At 38.8% G+C, this 22451-nt stretch overlaps 1 protein-coding gene across 11 annotated transcripts in view; it reads right to left on the bottom strand.

The window, feature by feature from the left end:
• LOC111866799 (regulating synaptic membrane exocytosis protein 2) overlaps positions 1 to 22451 on the bottom strand; it is a 204580-nt gene that overhangs the window by 151306 nt on the left and 30823 nt on the right. For 6 of the 11 annotated variants that reach the window (XR_004513258.1, XR_004513257.1, XR_002843212.2 and 3 more), the window contains exon 4: positions 7366 to 7913. The exons of 3 other annotated variants lie outside the window; for them this stretch is intronic. Coding sequence is in view for 2 of the 8 variants with exons in the window: in XM_033752416.1 (XP_033608307.1) it covers positions 7366 to 7913 (548 nt within the window). In the remaining 6 variants the exon portion in view is untranslated. Of the gene's footprint in view, positions 1 to 7365; positions 7914 to 14733; positions 14811 to 20500; positions 20578 to 22451 lie in introns of those variants that run through there. 2 more of the 11 variants (XR_002843213.2, XR_004513260.1) reach the window with 2 other exon arrangements.

The raw sequence follows: 22451 nt of genomic DNA, 5'->3' as shown, positions 1-22451 counted from the left end.
GAGATGCTGCTGTCTAGAGGAAATGCTATCGACAAAGTTGCTTATAAAACACGCTTCGTCTAAAAAATAACCTTCATCTGGAAACGAAGCAACACAATGACCATTATCTAGTCCACCACTGAACAACAGAGTCACATCTCTGTATTCTATATTCAACTTTCAGTACAGCTGCCATGGGATCCAACTGGGTCCAACATAAATTGTTCTCCAAGTATCTTGCTTCTCAGAAGATGCGAATATTGTTTCACTTACATATGTTGAATAATGGATTCAATTAACAGACACGCTATCAACAATGGAACTGTATTTTCGGCAACAGTCTACACTGTAATGCTGCCTGAAGGACAGGTACTTCTCACACAGTCTTGCTTTCATATCCGTAACTACTAACAACAATGGCTACCACATAAGGACAGGATGAATTCAAAATTCTACGTCTTAGGCTTTTCATTCTTGAACATTCAGTAGAAGGTCTCTTCATTTGTCATATAATCTTTCTTATTATCTTATCCCTCCTCTTATGCGTTGCGCCCTACGATTGTCACCATCTGTGAAAGACACTGAAAGTAAACACGTCCGCGCATCCCATGAGTAACACCCACATACACACAGTCTCCGATTAGTCTATATGTATTGTGGTATATCCGCTCAAAGACAGAATGGTTTAATCAGAAGAGACGTCCGTTTCTAGATATGCCGTAATAAACAATGATTTAATAATGGAACACCTTGTGCAACAAATCGTAACTAATAAAAGTACCGCTCTGAACGGTGTTCTCTGTGGATCAGCTCCAATACCGACGTCATGCAACAATAGAGGAATTCTGGGAAGCGGTGTTTTCTGTTAGATCCGTCCCGAGGCTATATCACGAGGACCAATTCGGAGACAGTCGCCCATCCCTTGTGGAGGGGGTCGAATACCCCCACCGTAGCTCTGAGAGTCATAGGAGGCGACGGAAAGAGAAGTCTCGACTCTGAGACAGTAAGATATGGTCGCGAGTCCCACGGAACTCGGACCCGAGAATGGTTGCGCTGGCGAGGACCAGCAGAATCTGTAAACAACAGACTCGTCATTTCGTCAGAGAGAGTGTCCCACATTAGAAACCCCGCAACAGTCTAACAGTAATAAAAATCTGGTCGTGAGCCCCAGATGGGCACTTTATTCCAAGACAGACTGGCCGACTGACCGTCGGTCGTGACATAAAACTCAGACTCAGACAGTCACCCGAAGAGGCTTAAACTTGGCGGTGGTCAAGTTTACAACCGTTCAAGTGACTGAGCTGCCACTGTAGCATAAGATATGCAAGATAGGTGCGATCTTCTTTGCAAAGCCTGTACAAAGAGATGATCTGTATACTGCAAAATGAAGAATTGTCAGTAACGTGCTATATGTGCAACATGTACATTTGACGAAAGGCCAAGCAGAGGATGTTACATAAGAACTATGAACGCAAGCGTTTAGTTGAAAAAAAAAATCTCTTGTCGTTAGTCTCAAGGGTTTAGGCGCAAAGACGAACTGATTGGAGGTAAACCGCCAGTCGTAGAGTAACTTTGACTTTGACAGTCGCTCTTGACGGAGGGTCCCATATGTTGTAAATTGTTTAGTAGCAACGCCGAGTTAGTTGTGAGATAGTCTCCGCCAGTAAGAACGGCAACACGAAAGTTGAAGAATATACAGCGTTGGAAGCCATTACCAGACAATGGGTGAAGACACAGGAGACTGAGAAGACAGTGTGTGCTGTAGTGAATTAGCGATGGCGCTAGTGTTATTTGTCGTTAGAGTCTTAAGAGTCAAATAAATCTTATTAACAATACAAATCCCATCTATAGTCACTGAATAACGTGACAATATACGTAATTTTTTGTTCTCGTAGTCGTGTGCGCGCGATCGATTTCATATCTAGGTCCGAAGATGGATTGGCCAGACAGCATATTGTGGTTTACCTCAGGTCCTCTGGGTAAAGCACTGGGATGCTACATCAGGTTAGGCAATTTTTTCCTCCTTCCTTGCCAGTACACATCCACTAATCATCCTACAGCTTTCTTGTATATCCTTACCATTCATACTCACTTATCATCGATGCTATATAATCTAAGCTACCCAAAAACTTTACGAAATGAACTCTACTTTCGTACTGAAAGTCACGAAGATTCAGCATTATGCATATTTTTATCATTTATAAAAATGTATTAAGTCGGGACAACAAGATTTCTATACAAAGATTCTCATTTTTAGTTACAATTACAATTACACTCACAATTATTAAGTTAGAAAAACAACAGTTCGCGAAACAACCTCGCCACGTTAAAATCACAATGATGTAATGTGAACCTAATTTGGATTTCTATGAATATTGGTCGGAATTTATTTTCATCTCCACCGGAAATAATATTACAGTTACAAAATGAAATCTGTTGGCCCTGTCTTCTCTGCCTCTTGGCCTGCCCATCTCCACGGGCTACGTTAATAATCATTTGTGGAGTAAATTTATTCTCCACATGAATGTCAAAGCAATGTCCATGCTAAAACATATAGATTTATATGCCTATGAAACTTTATATTTAATTCGTTTCATGCACCGATTAAGAGCATACACCATTGGGCGACATACAAGAATGTTCTTTTCACACTTAAAAATGGGTAGATCATGTAGGTTTTTAAAGGATTAATTAGAAAATAACCTCAATATTTTTCTCTCGATCACGTGAATTGAAAGTGAAATTTGGAATGATTTAAAGATATGGTAACGATATCAAAAGCGTAAATTTCACACTGAGATCACATAAAACATAACTATTCATGATTTACGCCCGTGTTTCGCGTACTGGTTATGACTAATATCCAGCCAACATGCTTGAGCTCAGTTTCCCTGGTATCATTTGTCTACAGTGGCAAAGTCTAGATGAATGCTTTCCGCATGAGCATTAATAACAGCACATATACTTGTTAGGAAAAAATTGACACGTGAGAAAAAAATTAATTTTAAAGATACTTGGCATCTCTTGAGTTATTAGTCATAGCGAAATTCTTCAAAAAGTGATTGGTAATTTTCTGCCTTGAAGTTTCCGAAGAAATCTGTCTTCACTGCTTTATATGCGCTATAAGCTGCTCCTTCTACGTCACCAAAAATTTCAATAAACTTGCTTTCTCTCATGATTTGTCTAACTTGGGATCCCACAAGAATTCCTGCTTTGATACCAGCTTCGCCTATCTTCCCTGACGTAATTAGTCATTAAAACAAATTAATATGAACTAGTGACAAGAAAAAAATTCTGGATTAACCAGAAGCACACTTGTGACATTTCCTTGTCCTGGAATCAATGCTTGTCGAAGTGGCCATCGTTTCTTTGAGTAAGGACGTTCCTGAACTCGGCTGTCCCATTCATAGAATAAACGACAGTATTAAGTATAACCATTGTAAATGTAGCAGAAATGCCATCACTTTCAAGCCTCTACAGATGCGCCAGCAATATTCATCATAATGGATATGTTTCATACATTGTTGCATGATAACTCCCTAGGAATGATACGTGTACATGCTATTTCAACTGAATGATGCGTATTTCCATTATGAAACAACACAGCTTTCGCACTCAGCTTCGAGGAATCGACAAATAAACAAGCGACATTCATTTGGATCGTGCTATTGGCCAAAGGCTTCCACGAGAGAGTAAATACTATTAGACTTTTATACCATTATTATTTAAATTGCCTTCCTACGAGGTAAAATGGTCTTCTTGGCCCCTGTGAAACGAAGATATCATAGTATCTTTGTCTAGAAGACTCCAAAGTTTAAATTTAGAAGCCAAAATTTCAAAATTCTTTAAATTCAAATAATAAGCAAGATCGCTCAGATCTGTTTGAGTATTAAACGGGGCTCTGTCGATGAACAAGACGGTTCAAACAATGGATCATCATCGAATTTTCCATTAGTATACCATACGAGTATATAGTTTCGCCAATATATTTATATCACTTTTATTTTCATCGTCCAAATTCCACGTTTCCTGCAAAAGTGCCATTGCCAGATCTTCACTGTGTGAAACAGATCTTAATGGCCAGTGACAAATTTGGATATTATACTATTATATTTAGATTTGTAATAATAGAAAATATATTTATGTGCAAACAACAATGCATTAAATCTCTATATTATCGGAAGAGGGAACAACATTTTATGAGACACACTTAGCCAACCTGTCAGAAGCGTTAAACAAATATTACAGCTCATATTATGTGCATATACATTGTACTCAAACTCTACCTTACAACCAAACCGAAGTTCGTATACAACATGGATTAAATTTCCCCTGTAAGATTAAAAAGTTAATCTCTGTGCACGTCAGAAAATGCTTGGGTGGCTGACACAATTGGGCGGCGTTCTGGCGTGAAATAATTTGCACGCCTCACACGAAAAAATGAAGCATTTACAAGTTACTGTAAATTAAAAGAAACCACGAATGAATCACAAAAGGTTCAGTGATTGAAATCAAGTGAGTCACTGACAAATGAAAGTCGACATATAGGCTGTGTGACATAATTGAACACATGTGGACACGTCACGTGAACATGCAGGCAGTGACGCTCAGTACCTCACAAAGCATGTGATGAGCAAGTTGCAGGCCCCTCCTCATTCCTATTTGAATGTAAATCCTACATAATCTAAATTCTTTTCTCATTCAGAAACCGTGACTGATAGAAAAACTCTGCTCTTTTTTTCGTAATCCGCATAAAATGCAAAGAGATCACCTAAAATATATACCACATTACTCATATTATAAGATGCCTTCGAATTTAAGACGCACCCAGATTTGAATGTGGTTTTTATGGGAAAAATTAGAAAGGTGCACATTCTTCGAATTTAAAACCAAATTAATTTTTTTAAACGGGGAAAAATGTGTAAAATATGAGTCTTACATTCGAAAAGCAATTAATTGAAAGCAATTATTAGGATACAAACCTAAATGTACTGCAAAATAATTAAGCAGCGAGCTTCATTTGTAGAGAGCTTCAAGACGAACGTGTATGTATTAATTAGAAACCAACGCGTGATATCAGTAGGGGTCTGAGAGTGGCAACTTGACTCAGTTGACTCAGGACAAGCTTAAATTTTGAGTCTTTGTAATGAATCTGGTTATGCGACTATCAGCTTCTCAGGAATATCTCTACCCCTCGGAGTTAGTTATGTGGGATATTTGTGAGCTGTTAGCTTATAAATGAACAACACAAATGGTAAATTAATTATCACTGTCAATCCACAATAGCTACGTTGTGTTACACTGACACATTAAAGGGACCACTTCTTTATTCTCAGTAGGCCTATTAATATATCCGAACACTGATCTAAACTGTGCTAAAACTGGAGACTGAGCCCTTCTTTACTTTTATGATACCGAAATATGCATTAGTACCTAATTCTTAATGTACCTCAGGACGGCTAATATATAATCCCTAATTTGATACAAGTATTATCAGCATACCTGAAAGTCATGCTCGAGCAAGTTCATACCAAAAAGAATTAAACTATTTGTATATTATGCTTGATTTTTGTAAGCAGACGACTAATTTGATACATGGCCTACGGTTATATTTTATACCCCCTGCACTTGTTTTAACCACAACTTCCAGACTCTTCCGCATTAGAGTAAATAAGAATAATTCCGACGCAAGCATAAATTGTTAAATGCCCAGCATTTTCTTACAAGAGTCTGGCTCTCGAATGCATTTACATACAGTCATAATCATTTCATGTGTATCTGTGGTCCGTTTTACGAGTTAGAAAAGACAGAATTCGAAACAATATTTCTTTATCAACACTGTTCGTATATAAACAGCCTATTTAATTCACATTAAACGAAATCCCAATGTTTTATTACAAGAACGTAAAGAACCGTTCATAAGTATTATGTGGAGGTCGAAATTGTGTTTATGTTTGATAATATACTTAGCCATGAAAGTTAAATTTACGCGAAAACTACAGTATCTCGATTTTATTTCCAAGTCATTTGATTTCAGCTAAATGTGGCGGCCCTAGAATTTTAGTCTCTGGAAGATTTTGGTGTTACTACTGACGTAGGATTTAAATTCGTATACATAAAACCATTTTTAAATAGAAACTTTCCCCTTTGAAACTGACAATTAACAATTTGAATTAATTTGTAAGATTTTAAACAAAATGGTTTACTTATTTTATTGAATACCGCGTAAGACTAACGTAAGGAATTTAATTATTATTTTACAAAACAATGTATACCTACAAATACCTGCAAAATTAAAGAAATAATTTAAAAATAAATTTTGTATGCGCATATATAGCATAATTTGAATCGACTAAGTGCATGAATATTCGAACAACTTAGGTACGTATTTTCAAATTGCAGTTACAAAAATCGAGCATAACTAATTTGCAAGCGAAGTGCGGCAGTAATTTAAAAAAACAATTATATTCAGCTATGAAGCCGATTGCAATGCTTGTATTCGATATTTATAAGTGGTCTTGACTCATTTCCAGAAGCTTGAAATGATCACTGTAAGATTTTAGGATTTTACGGCGGCGATTATGAAGAATGCCGTCTTCTGGGATGTGGCGCCGTGTGGATCTTGTGAACCGACATTTTGGAGGAAAGTATCGCTTCCATCTTCAGGGTAGAAAAATCCGCGAGTGAGGAACCAGCTTGAGTAGGCGGCTGAATATTCACATCCGAGAGTGAAGGACTCGAGGTTCCCATTGAGTCTGGCACCAAAATCGGATCTACTCGGACATCTAGAGGTGCCAATATAGGCCCCGTAATGTAATAAAGTGTCATTAAATTATGTGTATACAGAACTGTCCGGCTTTGTATTATTAGAAAATAAAATCGAAATTAGATTTTATGTCGTGAAATTATGGACTCATCCCAAAATATTATTTTTATTGTTTTGTACTTAAGATGGAATACAGTTTTCTTTTGATACCTGAATATTTCTTAGTGCTGTATAAATGAAACAAAATTGTGTATTTAAGCTTTTAGAAATAAACAATATGCTACGAACAGATCAAAGCAGACATTTTTGTATTTCTCCTGAGACGGAATTGTAAATGATTGCATTACGTTCATTTTCCCCAAAACTACACACTGTAATATTATCACAGGCATGGCACAGAGATGAGTAACATTATAATGCAATCTTAAGCGAGTTAAGTTATTTACAAGTTCCAGAACTGTCGTATATTTGTCTAATTTTGAAAATAACTACACGCGCTGCCTTGTCAAAACCACTCAAATTTCGAATACGAACTTTGAAATCCTACGTGAGTAGAGTGTCTCTTGAAGTATGAAGCAAAGTCAGACTACGAAACTGTGTTGCTGTAGGTTAGTTAGTACCTTTGGCCCTTCTCCACGATTAGAATCCTCGCTGGAAGTGAATGTACTACTGGTGTCGATCCCTGAGTCCTTGGTCTGCGAGTCCTGAGAACTCTGGCGGTCGGAGGCCCATCTACCCAGCGTGTGGCTCCAGTCTTGAGGGTGTTGCTGCCGATGGCGATGGCAGTGATCCACCGGCCCAGGACGATCAAAACGCACAGTCTTCTTTCTCCGCTCCGTGAACCGACGGCTATCACTGGCACTGTTCTCTTCCCGTTCCCATAATTCCGAACCCTCTTTCACGATCCGATTACGAAACGCAAAATAACGGTCCCGATACTCGTTTAAATCGCGTGGGAATTTCTCTTGTGGTACCTCTTTACTACTAGTCCTCGCATTATCCAAAGAGGGATTTTTGCTATGATGTCTAATATTGGCAGCATTGTTGGAATATCTCGTGCCTTCGCGGTTATTGTGTGAGTAGCTACAGTGGCTGTGATCTCTGATATTGGAGGAATGGTAGTGACGATGGTAGACATGGTGTCGCGGCTGAGCAGTATCTATTTTTCCTAGTAAAGATGCAACAATGAAAAAGTAAAAGAAAATAAAGAAAGAATAAAAAACAGAGGTATAGTAATAGTAAAAATGGTTGCTTATATAACAGTAGGTAACAAATATGATAGATACCTCGGAAAGACATCCACAGCTAAACACATAGAACAAATGCAACCACAATACATAGAAGACATCATGAATAGTGATTGTTTGGTGATAATGAAGAGCTGGAATTCATATCCCATACTAAGCTAGTATTTTTCAATGTTTGCCTTTACAAATATCTGAAATGGAACAGCATGAAACAGGATACAGATTAAGAAAGGCGGTAGTATTTTTAAATAAACATTAAAGAATTTTGAGTTGTGTTATGACAGCCGTCATAATCCTCGAGATTACTGGTTTTTTGGACTTTAGAATCTAGCTGTCATAAGTTTCAATGCAATTAAAAATTTTACTGCTCCCAATAATGCTCTGTTAACACTATATTTTATTAAATATCTAAATAATAAAAACTAGTCCCCTTGGACTGCAAAGAATTGTCAGTTTTCTGTTTTGAAATATTCATTTCATCTAATATTACCTATTAATAATTACTTGCATCGTTTTATGGAATATCTACTCGTTGTGAAGTGCATTTCGGTTTGAATAAGGTGTAAAATAGGAGGGTTTATTAGGAGTATATGTGATCATATGCACGATCACTGAAGCAACGCAATGCCCAAAATATGAGTTTTCAATAGCGTAAATATTCTCTCCGAGAAATTCATAGGATGTAGCTTGCATGAACCCAATTCCTTGATTGAAATGAGCATGCCTTCTTATGAAGTCTCCAATGTACATGTTATTTTAATTTTCAGATATTTGTATAAACATTTTAATTAATACGTGTCTTAGACTGAAATCAGAACATCTCTCTATGTTGTGAATTGTCTTTATTGTAATTAATGTGCCTGTTCCATAGTGCGGTGTTATCACTGTTTACAATTTTGTTTATACTCATATTTCTTTAGAAGTATTAACTTCGGAAATTGAATTCTGGTTTCTATTTTCGCATGCATGTTTCATAACTTTATAGTATTTTTTCAAGACGTACCGTACAACAATCATCGCGTATTTTTAGAGGAACAAAATGAGTTTAATTTTGCAGCCCATTCATATGTTTGATATAAAATAAAACTGACAGTGCCAGTCAGATAGAGGAGGCACAATTTTCAAAGATTTTGTTCAAGGAGTATGGGCGGACCGTTATCCACCGGAATACCGAAGTCTTGCTTATAAACTTACTTTGAAACCGCTTTACGTTTATTTTCACTACTAGTTACAGTATTCGGGATGGAAAAACGTTTTTTAAATAATTTTAATTTCTTATATCAATATGTCTTATATTTGCTTTTTACAATTTTGATTTTTTCGAAAATTTTAGGAGGGAATAGATGCCTAGCTTGCACCTTCTGCAGGCGCCCATGATAGACATAGAAGTTATTTTAAGCTACAGCAAGGTTATACATTCTTATCTCAATCATTACAGTGCAAATTTCTACACGTCCAACTTTCGGATCCATACGGTATAATTATTAATTTACACAATTTGGAAAAGGTTTGTTTTTAGCTTTTAAATAGTGGTGTGTGTCAGTTAGTTCCATGGAACTGTTGAAATCTATTTTGTTTACATTATTACCAGTGTCTCTTTCATGAGCTATTCTACAGCCTAAACAATAAACATCATCCAATTATTCAAGTATTTTATTGCTGAAAACAATTTTCGCTCCCACAAGTTTCTTTCCTCTAAACGCGCTTCTGTCACCTAATACCGCGGCAGTTGAGAGTGGAAGGAAAAGCGTTTCATGGCCTGCTTACAACTCTAGTACCTTCTGGGTTTGTTCGAGAAGCCGCTCAGTTGATGTAGAATGCTGAAATTGCTCGAGTGCTCGCTATAATCAACTAGACGGATGACATATACAAGAGTGGTCCAAGATTAATACATAATTTATTTCTTCCTGAAGACGTGGGCACCAGTAAAATGGACAGCTGGTGGCAACACTGCATTCACTGACTGGCAGGTGACCATACGACCCATTTCTGCGAATCAGAACTAATTCAGGATGGAGTATAACCTTGCCTTACCTGGTGTAGAACATCGCTTTATCATCAAATTTCTAGTGAAAGAAAAAGTGAAACCAGCAGTAATTATTCGTATGCTAAAAGTACAATACGGGTATGACACCCTGTCAATTGCAGGTGTCTATGATTCGAACCCACCGCATGCTCAAATTCAGTCAACAACTGACAGGCGAATTACGGAGCGTCCCACGGAACCAAGAGTGGCATAAGTATTGGAAGTGTTTAAATAATTATCCATGAACAATTATTGTTCAAGAAACTGCGCTTGGTGGGTTCAATAAATGTTAAAAATCTACCATAATGGGCAGCGTGTTACTCTGTCTACCGAACTTCTGCACCCGTTTGAGTTGGAGAAAAATCCAATTCCGGAGCGAATAGTGACCTGAGACGAGACGTGGATGCAATACTTCACTCCAGAGTCAAAGCGGTCCGGCATGGAATGGCGTCACAAGGGGTCTCCACCGCCAGAAACATTCAAGATACAGCTGTCAACTGGCAACATTATGGAAAGTGTGTCTGGGGATTCAGAAGGAGAGATTCATGTCGATTTTCTTCCAAACGGTGTAACAATTCACAATATTACAGTAACTTGCTTTGCAAAAATATACAACAGGCGATTCGGATGGGAAGACCTGGGAAACTCTCAAAGATGATCATGCCGGGAAACCGGCGACTAATCGTCTGAGCTATGGCACGGCGTTTCCCCACAAATTACTGAAATATAATCAAAATCGTTAAAGATGTTTTCGAGAAAATCGCAATCTTCCTTCTTTGGATCCTTCTGAAAGGCCCTCGTTTTTCGAGCTGGAATCTTCAATTCCAGCGCTTACACCAAGTCCCCATTGAGCTGAGAACACGCTACAGTTTTCTGGCAACAAAATCTTCTTCGCGATCTGTGGCATACAGACAGGTGTCGGTTGCAAAAGGCTTCGAAAACACCAAGTGTATGGGGAGCATCATTTATATATATATATGTTGTACAAAGTAGGGGACAGGACAGAAGCTTGAGGCACCCTTGCACGCAATTCCCTTGGCGTTCCTCTAACACGTCACCATTAAATTCTGTCATAGTCTGCTGTATTACGGTTACTACTACATTGAACATTTTGTCCAGAGGAAAATTGTTTACATTAGGGTCCCGAACTGACTGATCTGTTGTCTGCTATTCGTGTTGGGGCTAGGGAGCAGGGGCCCTGGGTGGCAGAACCTACCGCTGCCACTTGATGTGTCCGAGGCTGCTGCTGTTCTTCTGTTCTGCCTCGAAGTGCCGCCGAAAAGGACACCTCTGGAGTGGTGAGGTTGGAAGAGAACGCCCGTCCCGTTGAAGTCCTGGATGTCCTCTGCGACTTCTTTTTCTGTATCTCCTATTTCGCGTGCCTGCAGACCCGATAATTGGCAGGATTGAGGTTTTCTCCTCCCGCCAACCGGCATTTGCAGCATGATGGGGTGAACGATGTGTTCCCTTTCTCGGGGCATTCTTTGTGCATATGACCGCCCCCGCACCACAAGTAGGAGGAATATTGCTTGCAGCTTACTCAGACGTGGCCGAACAGCTGGCAATTATGGCACTGCGTAAGACCATTCTGGGCTCTATATGGCTCTAACCTGATTGTGATGTGGCAGAGGCTTGTCAGTCGGAGAATTTCTTGGGGATTTTGTCGTCCTCGGCAAGGTTATTAGGAAAATTTGGAGGTTTACGGTTTTCCATCCCTTGGAAGGTGACCGACGGGTGGCTATCATCTGTTTGACGCTACTAACGTCAAAACCGAGGCTCATCAGCCGATCAGATATGTCTTCTGCAGGGGTGTTGTGTAGCAGGTGGCGTATCACAGCCTTCATGGGTTATCGGATTTTGGGTAGAACGAGTAATGGGACAAATTATTTGTATCGAAGTGGGATTTGACGGATTGGTAATCCGCCATGCCTCTCGTGATGACTCTGGTTCCGTTTCTAGTGCTACAGAACTCGACGCTTTCTTTGACTACGCTTTGCAGTTGCTTTTGCAACTGAATCACGTTAGTGGCAGACGTTAGGATTATTGGGGGTGGCCTACCTGCTTCTCCAGAAACTGCCTGCTCATTCGAAGTGACCTCGGTACCGGAAGATTCGGTGTCCATGTCCACTGTCCTGAGGGGTGGGGGGCGAAAAAGTTTCGGATGATGGCCTTCTATTGGTGGGGGGGAGGATGTTTAAAGTGGGTGACGTTTTGGTCTGCACTGCCGTTTTCTTTGATGTTCCGGCGATTTTGTCGGTGGCGCGCTGCCTCCGCCTCCATACTTCCTGGAAACTATCCTCCAGCGTTGTTTGTTGCCCTGTGGCTTTGTCCTGCTAGGGTGCTCGCCTTGAGCGTGGCCTTTAACTCGTGTAGAGTTACTGTATAAGTGCCATGCAGGGCACTAAAAAGTGGCTTTCAATGGAGAGATTTGCAGTAGCTCACCCCGTTTCCTTCAGCTGCGTTTACAATGGCACCCCATTCTGCACTTTCCCCTACCGAAACTGGTGTGTTGTCCCGCTACGTCCTCAATGTCGTCCAGCATACACGTATTAAGTAGCTGTTTTAGCTGTGCATCCGCGTCGGAATAGTGTTGCACTAATGTCTAATGTTCAGATTTCAATGTAGAACGTTTATTCGTCCAAAATATTTGGTATCGCAGCACAGGGACGTTCCCCATCTTGGATACGATACTCACTTTTCACTTTGCTCCCTCAAATTCCGAACATTTGTACACTGAGAAGGAGACGAATAGGTTTTTGGAGCCTGTAATAATAAGATGATGTTTCGTCTAACAATCGAAACTAATATTTTGTGGAGTTTTGAATAGATAATGATTCCGATCAAACGAATTGAACTGAATTGCCTATCTGCAGTTTCAAAATACAAAACCTATTTTATTGTCTTCGAATTCTGACTCATAGTCAAAGTCAAAGTCACATTGCCCTGTGTGACCGAAACATATCGTTCAATTTGCATGAAATCATGGACTAAGTGGTGATTCAGCTGATGATCTGTGAAGCCGAACTGACAACTTTATTGTGCAAGCTCAGGGACAACTTTACCTCGCCTTTATAAATACCAAGTATAAGATACTCGTAGATGTTTATCTGTGTGGACTTTACTGTTTTATTGAGCCCAGTTAGTTTCATGGATACATCAGACTGAATGGGAACACTGTATAACACTTTCCTCGCAAATGAATTATAATAGTTCTTAAAATTTGTAGTTGACTTATATAATTTCCCATTGCATTATAATATTTTCTCCAGCCCATGGAGAATGTAAACAAATTTATCAGTAGTTGAACTATTATTTCGAAATCCTAATTACTGAGTCAGGTGAATTGGGGAAAACAATATACAATCTTTCGTTTCTTTGTAATAAAATTAGAGACGGATTTCACCTCTTCATCTCCGGTTTGATTTAGGTATTAAGAAACATAATTAATAGCTTACGTGTATTTTAATTTATATATCCTGGCAATTAGGCCTAAACGCGTCAAAACGATTTATAATTTCTTTATAAATACCGAAGTGTTGTATCATTAGAGGAGTTCTGTAAGAATTTAAGTACCTGCCCCTCCATATTCTTTCTGTTATATATACATACATCAGTGGTACAGAATGAGGCTCGGTTTGGGAACAACAGTTGAACTGATTCGTCTAACAAGTAAAAGTAATTCAAAGGGCTTGTATATGAATGGGCTGTCACATTATGATCCTGATATAAAAATAGTTTTGCACACCCGGAAGATGCTGGCTCGAAGAGAGCTACTAGCAAACTGACATTTCGTTACCTAATTTTGCTCCCTTCGACGCGGCCTAGATGGTAGCAAAAGAGCCAGGGGATCTGTTCAACACTTACTAAGTTAGTAGCTATAGCATCCTTATCTTTTAATTAAATACTTAAGTAAGCACATCTGTATGGAACATTTCTATAGCTTACAACGGGAAATCTCAGCATAAACCAAAATACAGAGTTGTTCTGTGTATTAATAACGCAGTGAACATTTCAAGAAAAGATCTAATAGTAGAATATTGAGAAAAGCAAAATGTATAGTCCACTACTTCTATTGAAACAAAGTCTAGCTCAGTATCAATATGATTCCTGTATTGGCTGATGACTAGAATCGGCTCATCAAAGGACAGTCTAGGCAGCTTCAGATAATCCTGGATCATGTCATTATGCCTCATTTTCCCTTAGGCACAGTTCAAACAACAGCATGACAAGCAATAACTGCTTTATTAAACATTTGCAATTTGTTCATCTTATGCTGCAGCGGATATTTCCCGTTGTTCTTCGTATAACATTCGTTACTGTACACAAAGCAAAAATGAGAAGGAATCAAGCGCTGTGATATTTCCACAGCTTAAATACTTTACTCAAACGCCATGTTTATTATATTAAATAAATATGTGCCAAACAATTTCTAAAGATATTAAAATATATAATTTACAAATGTAAATTCAACATTACTGTTACGGAAAATATCATTTTCAAAAACCATATCAAGGATTAGCACTGCCGACTAGTGATGTCTTTGATTCCAATATTCTCCCCAGTGAAGGCTTCAGACATGCATATATATGTAATAATAAGAGGAGAAGAAAAAGTACAACACACACATAAAAATTCCAACACTCAGGATTACACATTTCAACCGTCATTATTATAAATAACAAACTCCCACTGTGGTAACATATTATAACTCTCACCGCTAGAAATTTCTTAATCTTTTCATCTAAAATGGCTTGTTTTTTCAATCTGTCTCCCATACTCTCAGCGGGGTCCCCTGGAAGAGAGATAACTGTTAAGGCGTGAAGAACATGACCTCGAGCTGCGGCAGTAACCATGGGAGCAACAACTTGTTTAGGACACAAGAACAAGAAAATCATTTACAATTTATATATATTTCGAAGACAGCAGACACCACCATTGAACTCAGTTGTAATCTGAGTCTAAAATATCTCTGAGAGTGCTTCATAATCAGACAGAGAACTGTGTTGTTACATCATCATTGGAAAATCATTAGATTCCATCCTAAGCATAAAATGGGCATACAGGAAATCTCGTTGAGCACACGGGCCTTTTCTTCCATGCCGCTGCCTACTCAAGGTATGATGTTTCCTTCCTTAAATTTGTTACTCAAGGTATGAAGTACCTCAAAGATGTTTTAGACAGAAACATGGCTGGTGGAGCAGAAGGATGATAATTTAACCCTTTCAATGACATAAGCGACATATCTCGTTCAAGTGCACTATTCTTTCCTAACTTCACTGTGTGTTATTTAATTGTGTTGTGTTTAAGAGTTGTAAGTATTTGTTAGTTCTTGTCATGGAAATAAAATGTAAAATAGGATATATACAATCTTTCTTTAAAACCTACAATGGAATTTAGTAAGAATCAACCGTGACATACCTGATGATATTATTCTGACATACGTATGGTGTGACAGATTTACCAGTCTCAACGTTTAAAACCTGGGTACAATAACCAAATTATTCAACATTTATGAGTGGTATTACACACTACAATATTCTGCCTAATGTTTTAATGATGAAATTACGGAAGGTTTCTTCGAACTATAAACATCTACTTATAAGGAACAGAAAAAATTAAGCAGTATACTCTGATTTCTTTCGAAGGCGATGGAAAATGCCAAGCAAACGCTTCTTTATGAACATACAATTGAAAACTTCCTGCCTGCATTTTATATTTTAGAACTATTCATAGTCTATTTTCAAATGTTTCTGCAACCAAGTGTAAGAGAATATTGTGCTGTTGGAAAGTGGTTCAACTGTTAGTTTGAGCTGTCGTCGTCGTCGTCGTCATAAATTATAATAATTATTATTATTATTATTATTTTGGTGTAGTATTACTGCCCAGACGTAACATTGCGGCTTTAAAATTAACACTACGAACGGTCGATACTTCAAAGAGACAATTTAAGTCGTCTCAGTTTAGTTAATTATTATAAAGTAGGCCTACAAATGTAGTAAATAGGCCGTGGTTTTTGTTTTAGTGCTGCTTTTGTTGTGTTTGTAAATGTGTCAATCATCCATTCTTCTTCCTTCAGTATTCTTAGTGGGGTTAGACTGAGTCCGCTTGGAACTGAGGCCACTACTGGCCTACTGTACCAGCACCACATGATAGAGGAATTGGTGGAATGAGAATTGGCGGAGGAAACTGAAATACTCGGAGAAACCCTGCCACAGCGCCACTTTGTCCACCACAAATCCCACAGGACCAGACCCGGGTTCGAACCCGGGCCGCCGCGGTGAGAAGCCAGCGACTAACCTCCTGAACTATGGCACGGCCTCAATTATGCATTCTTTTAGTATAAGCGTATTCAGTTACAAACGTTTATTTTGGAGAACGCATATAACCGTTCCGTACTGGTAACCTGTAGTCATACATTTTAATGTAGGAGTAACTTCTTCCAGCGTCATTTCCTTTAATATGACTACCACGGAAAAGAAACCGTAAACTCCTCATTTCCAATTGCGAAAGTAATACTGAAGATTGTACAAAATATTGTCGAAATTACATATTGAGTTTTCTTTACATTGTGTCACTGATTGTCAATTTTAAGTGATAAATATGTAATTCTGTCCCCGTGTGTTTAAACTACGTAATAACACTAAGTGCAAAGAGGTCTAATGTGTTTATCAGAGTAAATATAATTCGTCGCTTTATTCAAGGTTGGCTGATTTCATATAACTACATCTTCAGATACACTAATACTTCCCAATGTTGAAAATTAACATTCTCGTACAGGATGTCTGAAGACGCAAACTGGAATCACAGAATTTTGTAAATATTTCTACCCACCATGAAACTAGAAATGATAATTGAAATTACGGTACATGCTGCCTAGTTATCGAGAATTCGAACAGTGTGTATCCATCAGGATTCTGCGTTCCAGGAGTAAATATACCTGTAGTTACTATAGGATTCTGACGATGGTGTATAACACACTGATATATTGGGTTTTTGGACTTTATCCATCGTCCTGGTTTTTAAGATAACAAATAAAAACACGACGTTTCGGAAACTGGAAACTGGATCTGTTTCCGTCCTCAGGTGAAGGAAAACACCTATTCAGTTGGGTCCGTTAGAAAGAGCTAGCCTCAATCACCGGACAAACAGATTTTTCTTTCTAACGGACCCAACTGAATAGGTGTTTTCCTTCACCTGAGGACGGAAACAGATCCAGTTTCCGAAACGTCGTGTTTTTATTTGTTATCTTAAAAACCAGGACGATGGATAAAGTCCAAAAACCCAACATATCAGTAAATATACCTGTTTCTCGTTCCGGTCAAGGGACTTGAGTCTTATCATCAGTCCTTTCAGGAGAATTCTGGGATAGTCTTCAAAGAGTCCATTATCGCTTCCTTTCAATAGGTTACAATATTTCAGCCATCACTTACTTATCATTATATTTTCTCAGTAGTTTTTTCCTGCTCTCGTTCCATTTCTCTCTCTCTCTGATCTGGTTACTTTGCGATCATAACCAGTTTCTATAGTGAAAAATTCACATATGTACACCTATTAATTTACAAGTTATTTAACATGATGCGTCATGTCGAAAATATATAAACGTCAGCATATAAATCGGCTCATAAGACTGTCATAATAAGCATGTAATTTAATTATTAATCTACAATTTATTTTAAGAAAAACCAGTCGAAGACCAGACGCTTTTACTTGTGCATCATAAAACTACGGCATGAGCAATCAAAATAGAAGTCTGTTGTATTAGTCAGGCGAGCTTCTAACACGTCAAAAACGTTTAAATGTTATTTATAGTACGTTACAATAAGACATTCTTACAGGACCGTTGCATTGCCCTACTACACATACCCCAACTTGGTTCTTATTATTATTTTCTTACTGTGATGGCAGTGACCCAAGAATTCGATGCGGATTCCACTGCGCCAAAGAGACTAAGTCATTCATTTTAAAACCCTTCAGCAAGACAAGACAACCAGCCGAACAATGCAGATTTCTTCTATATTCTAAGTAGGGCAAGTCTGACAAAGTGAAATTAATGAAACTATAACCTCCACACGCATAGGAAAAAAACGATTCTAGGGTTTCTAAACTGCATGCCCATACAAACAAACAAATAAAAATTCTGGAAGGAAATTATAACGCCCACTCTTCCTTTAATGCTTCAACTTAGCGTGTATGAAGGGCAACAGAAATAGCAACTTTATAGTTAAGTAATATAGTAACAAATCTGTCTGCATAATACATGCTCTTATAGAATATTATAGATTCCTCGTATGTTAAATTTCTCAGGTTTAACCTTAAATTTTCCCATCATCGCAATATTTATATTTATTAAAATACAGAAAAAGCAGAAAATATAGACTTACAGGATTGCGTATATACATTTTGAAATGAGGAAGGAAAATGATTCATACTTGGTTATGGCCACCGAACGGAAAACTGAAAGTGGATGTCTTTCGTCGACTATACTCGTACATTCTATACTCTACCTACAAGCTTCAGTATTTCACGAAATGTATTTTTCCTTGTGCTTTTGTTACTGATGATTAAGGAATTGTGATATATATATAGATCTAAAGGTAGATTGGTCTGTAGTAGCAAGAAGCTCATTCCATTTTTCAATAAACTTTACCAGGGAGAAGAGGCACACGAACATGGTAAAAGGTCTGTATTTTCCTAATAATGTAATACTCTATAACGCAAATATTATTCGAATGTCAGAAAATGGGGCAAATATAAACACTATTGGCTCCACAATTCCTCGAACTTGGTTACACGGGACGGTTTCAGGCTTCTTTATTCTGATAACTACCATAAAACTTTGTGATTTCGAGACACAGTTTGATGAAACAGCACATTTGTTACTGCATTGCAAGCAGCCCTAAAAATATTTCGCTACTTCCAAATAATAACGTACCTAAAATTATTAAATATGTCGCCAAATCACTTAACCAACCAACATTCTTTCAAGAACTAACTTATTAGGGTGCTCGTAACAAGCAGGATGGCACAGGGCAGGACACAAAACAAATGGGAAATATGACAAATGCGTACAAACGCTTAGTGGGAAGAGACCGCTTGGAATATACAGTCATATTGGGAAGGATAATATTAAAATGGATTTAAAAGTAGTATATGTGTATTGGAAGCAACTGGTTCAGGATGGAGACCAGTGGCGGAATTTTATGTACATGTTTATGAACGCTGGGGTACTGTAAAGCGTGGAATTTCTTGACCACCTAAATGACTACTAACTTCTTAGGAAAGACTGTATGCTCCATGGAGCCAGAAGGTTGAGAAGGGACAGAAGAAACAGAAGTGGGACACACTACTTAGCCTAAAGGTGAATGTGGGCTCCAATCCTAGAGAAGTTACTTTGGTCCCCATGTTCAGGCCTCCGTTTACCACTGCTACTACTACTCTACTATTAATACTACTACTTTTACTGTTACTGATACTACTACTACTACTCCTACCATCACCACCACCACTACTATCACTACTACACTACTACCGTCTCCGCTACCACCAGCACCAGCACCAACAGCAACTAACTCCATGTAATAGAGCCCTTTTTGAGGAGGAGATGGTCACTCAGCTGGTCTAAAAACTCCCTGTCTTCTATAAAATCCAAAGGTTCATTTACGAATTCGCAACAGACTGTCCTGATTTCTATCTCAGTCGAGATGAACGAGGTCTACACCCTCATGCCATTATTCGTTAAGATTAATTTTAATGCTTTTCTCACCTTCAAGCGTAGAATTCCAAATTTGTATCTTCTCCACATGTTTCCCGATAAAATAATAATAATAAATAAATAAAGTGAGAGATTTTATGAAATGTAAATTCTTCGTTAATCACTTGTAACTGGAGATGATATGCAAAATATCACTGTCTAATCCTTCGGAGCACTAAAGTGCAATATAACAAAGAAAAGAACTTTTAAATATGTTATTTGTCACACACGAAATTACCGCTGAGCAGGTAACTAACAAACCAACTAAATACATGGTTTGAGGGATTCCTTTAAAATTCAAGGCAATAGTTAATCAACTGGTCGAAAAATTTCTCACCCTTCATGATACTTTCTTCATAAGAGCATGCCACTGAACCCGAACCAGGGATAGCTGAATCAATGCCACATCATTTATACTTGTACTCTGCCTCTCTAAACGCTATTGTAATATAGCCCTTCCATCTACGCCTGCTTATCCCAAATGATCTCTTCCATTGAGATTTAGTGAGCAAAATTTGTATAAGTGTCGTTCCTCCACGCGAACGTAGGTTGCGCCCAATTCATCCTCCTTGATTTGATGGTCCTAATAGTAGTACAGGCCCATTTATTGATAAGTTTAAATTGTGAAGCTCTTCATTATGCAACTTCCACCAATCACCGTTATTTCTTATTTCTTGGATCCGGGTATTCCCCATCCATACTTTGTTATCATCCTCAGTCTGTGATCTTACCTCAACTTGAAGGACCAAGCTTCTATCCGTAAAAATATTCAGTGCCATTAGATGACATGAAATGGACCAAAATACAATGCTCATTCACTTCGCTAGCCAGCGTAACAATAACAAGCAAAAGGCTAACCTCACTTGACCTCTGACACGAAATGAGCACGTCACCCAGCACGTGACAACCAATCGACTGACGTCACGCTCACGTCACGTCGAGTTTGCGGGAGGGGCGTAGCGGGGAAGAGAGAACCTTTCTCAAAAATCAATGGGGAAGCCCACTGTGACGTCACACCACTACCGGATTGCGGGGGTGTTACTGTTGGCTCCGGATTTGAAAGAACTGCAACACTGCATGCACGAAGCGTAATAAAAGAAGGCAAAATGGGGAGGTAATATCTGTCAGTATGTTACAATTTAAAGCTGACCCTTGCTTAATTACCATGCCATGAAGGTGTAATGACGGAGAAGAGGTAAATGAAGCAGTTATTAACCTCGGTAACAGATAAAGATGAATATTCCAATTCGCGGTATCACAACTGGAAATATATTCCGGTATCCGATGGACAGGAGGCTGTTTGGGCCCTAAGGTGGAGTGGGCGATAAGGCGAAGGAGAAATCCCTGTTCCTGTTGGGAACTGCATGTATTCCATCAGACAACATTTGTTCAAAAATGGCAGACCAGTGTTCCAAAATTTTCACGATACCTTATCATATGGATACGAATAGGTTACTTCAACATGTAAAACCGAGCGGACTGACACAGCAGTAGAGTCTGACTCACTTATTAAAGGTAAAGAAAAAAGCTATCCCTGTAACAGGTCGTGGAGGTCCATAATAAGGTTATGAGACGTCGAGGCTCCTACATTTTCTAGACAGTCGGCTCATATATGGCGGTGAAGTAGACAGCATTACGCGCCGGCCGCCCTTTACCCCCAGGAATATTCCTGGTACTCATTTCTGTTAGAGGCTGCGTCGACCCCAAGACCATAGTTCTGGAGGAAGGTTTAGGTCAATTGAAAAATCCAATGATCTTATCGAGAATCTAAACCGCCACCTTCCGGCATGTAGCATTGTGCCTCAACCAACTACGCTACCGCGTGCCCTCTACTTATTAAAGGTACCCGGTTTAAATGCCGGCTGGGGAACGGTTATCCTGACTGACACTTTGTGACCTTACTCATTCATAAAGTATCTCAAAATAAGTAATGCCGGCTTTGCACCGTACAAACCTGTATAGTTATCTTAATCGTCGCTTAAACCATCCTACAAAATCTCGTTCTACCATGCATAAAGCTGCGCAATTGATACAGCGACATAAAAAAATGAATAACGAACTAATCTATAGTATACATTATTCAGATTCAAAGACTGTAATAAGGAGAACTCCAACTCCGTTGGAAAATTTCCACTACGAGCTGACCACACGTACCTCTCCACACTAAAACGTCTTTTCCGGTTTTCTAACGAAATTTCTTAAGTGTTACAGTTTCATATAGACAATTAAGAAGGAAAGTCACAAATCAACTGACGTCAGGCAACAAAGGAAAAGACAGGAACATCCCATGTTTTCTGGATTTGAGGATCGGCGGCGGAGACTATGAAGAGTACGGTCTTCTGAGTTGTAACGCTATGTCTCGCAGTCTGCAGAGAGCCCTGTTTTGCGGAGGAATATATCGTGTCTGTCTGCTTCTTCTGCTGGTTTCTTAATTGACTTAGTCTTACGCCATTTAATGTTACATTCCCCAAGACCGTGCTCTTGAACCTAGGTTTGATTTTCAGTTGATGTTTAACAGACAAAGAGCGGGGCTAGTAAGACCAGTTATTACGTATTCAACTGCCAGTTTTCGCTGCATGCCATGGCTCTGTTCATGAAAAATTTTGCACTAAACATACGTTCGGGAGTGTCATGAACTTAGCTGTATTTTCGCAGATCATCTAGCCTCGTTGTCTAAGGCTG

This window comes from Cryptotermes secundus, unplaced genomic scaffold (genome assembly GCF_002891405.2).
Source record: "Cryptotermes secundus unplaced genomic scaffold, Csec_1.0 scaffold446, whole genome shotgun sequence".
Lineage (NCBI taxonomy): Eukaryota > Metazoa > Arthropoda > Insecta > Blattodea > Kalotermitidae > Cryptotermes > Cryptotermes secundus.
The sequence above is the reverse complement of the archived record's forward strand: the minus strand, read 5'-3'. Positions and strand labels throughout refer to the sequence as shown.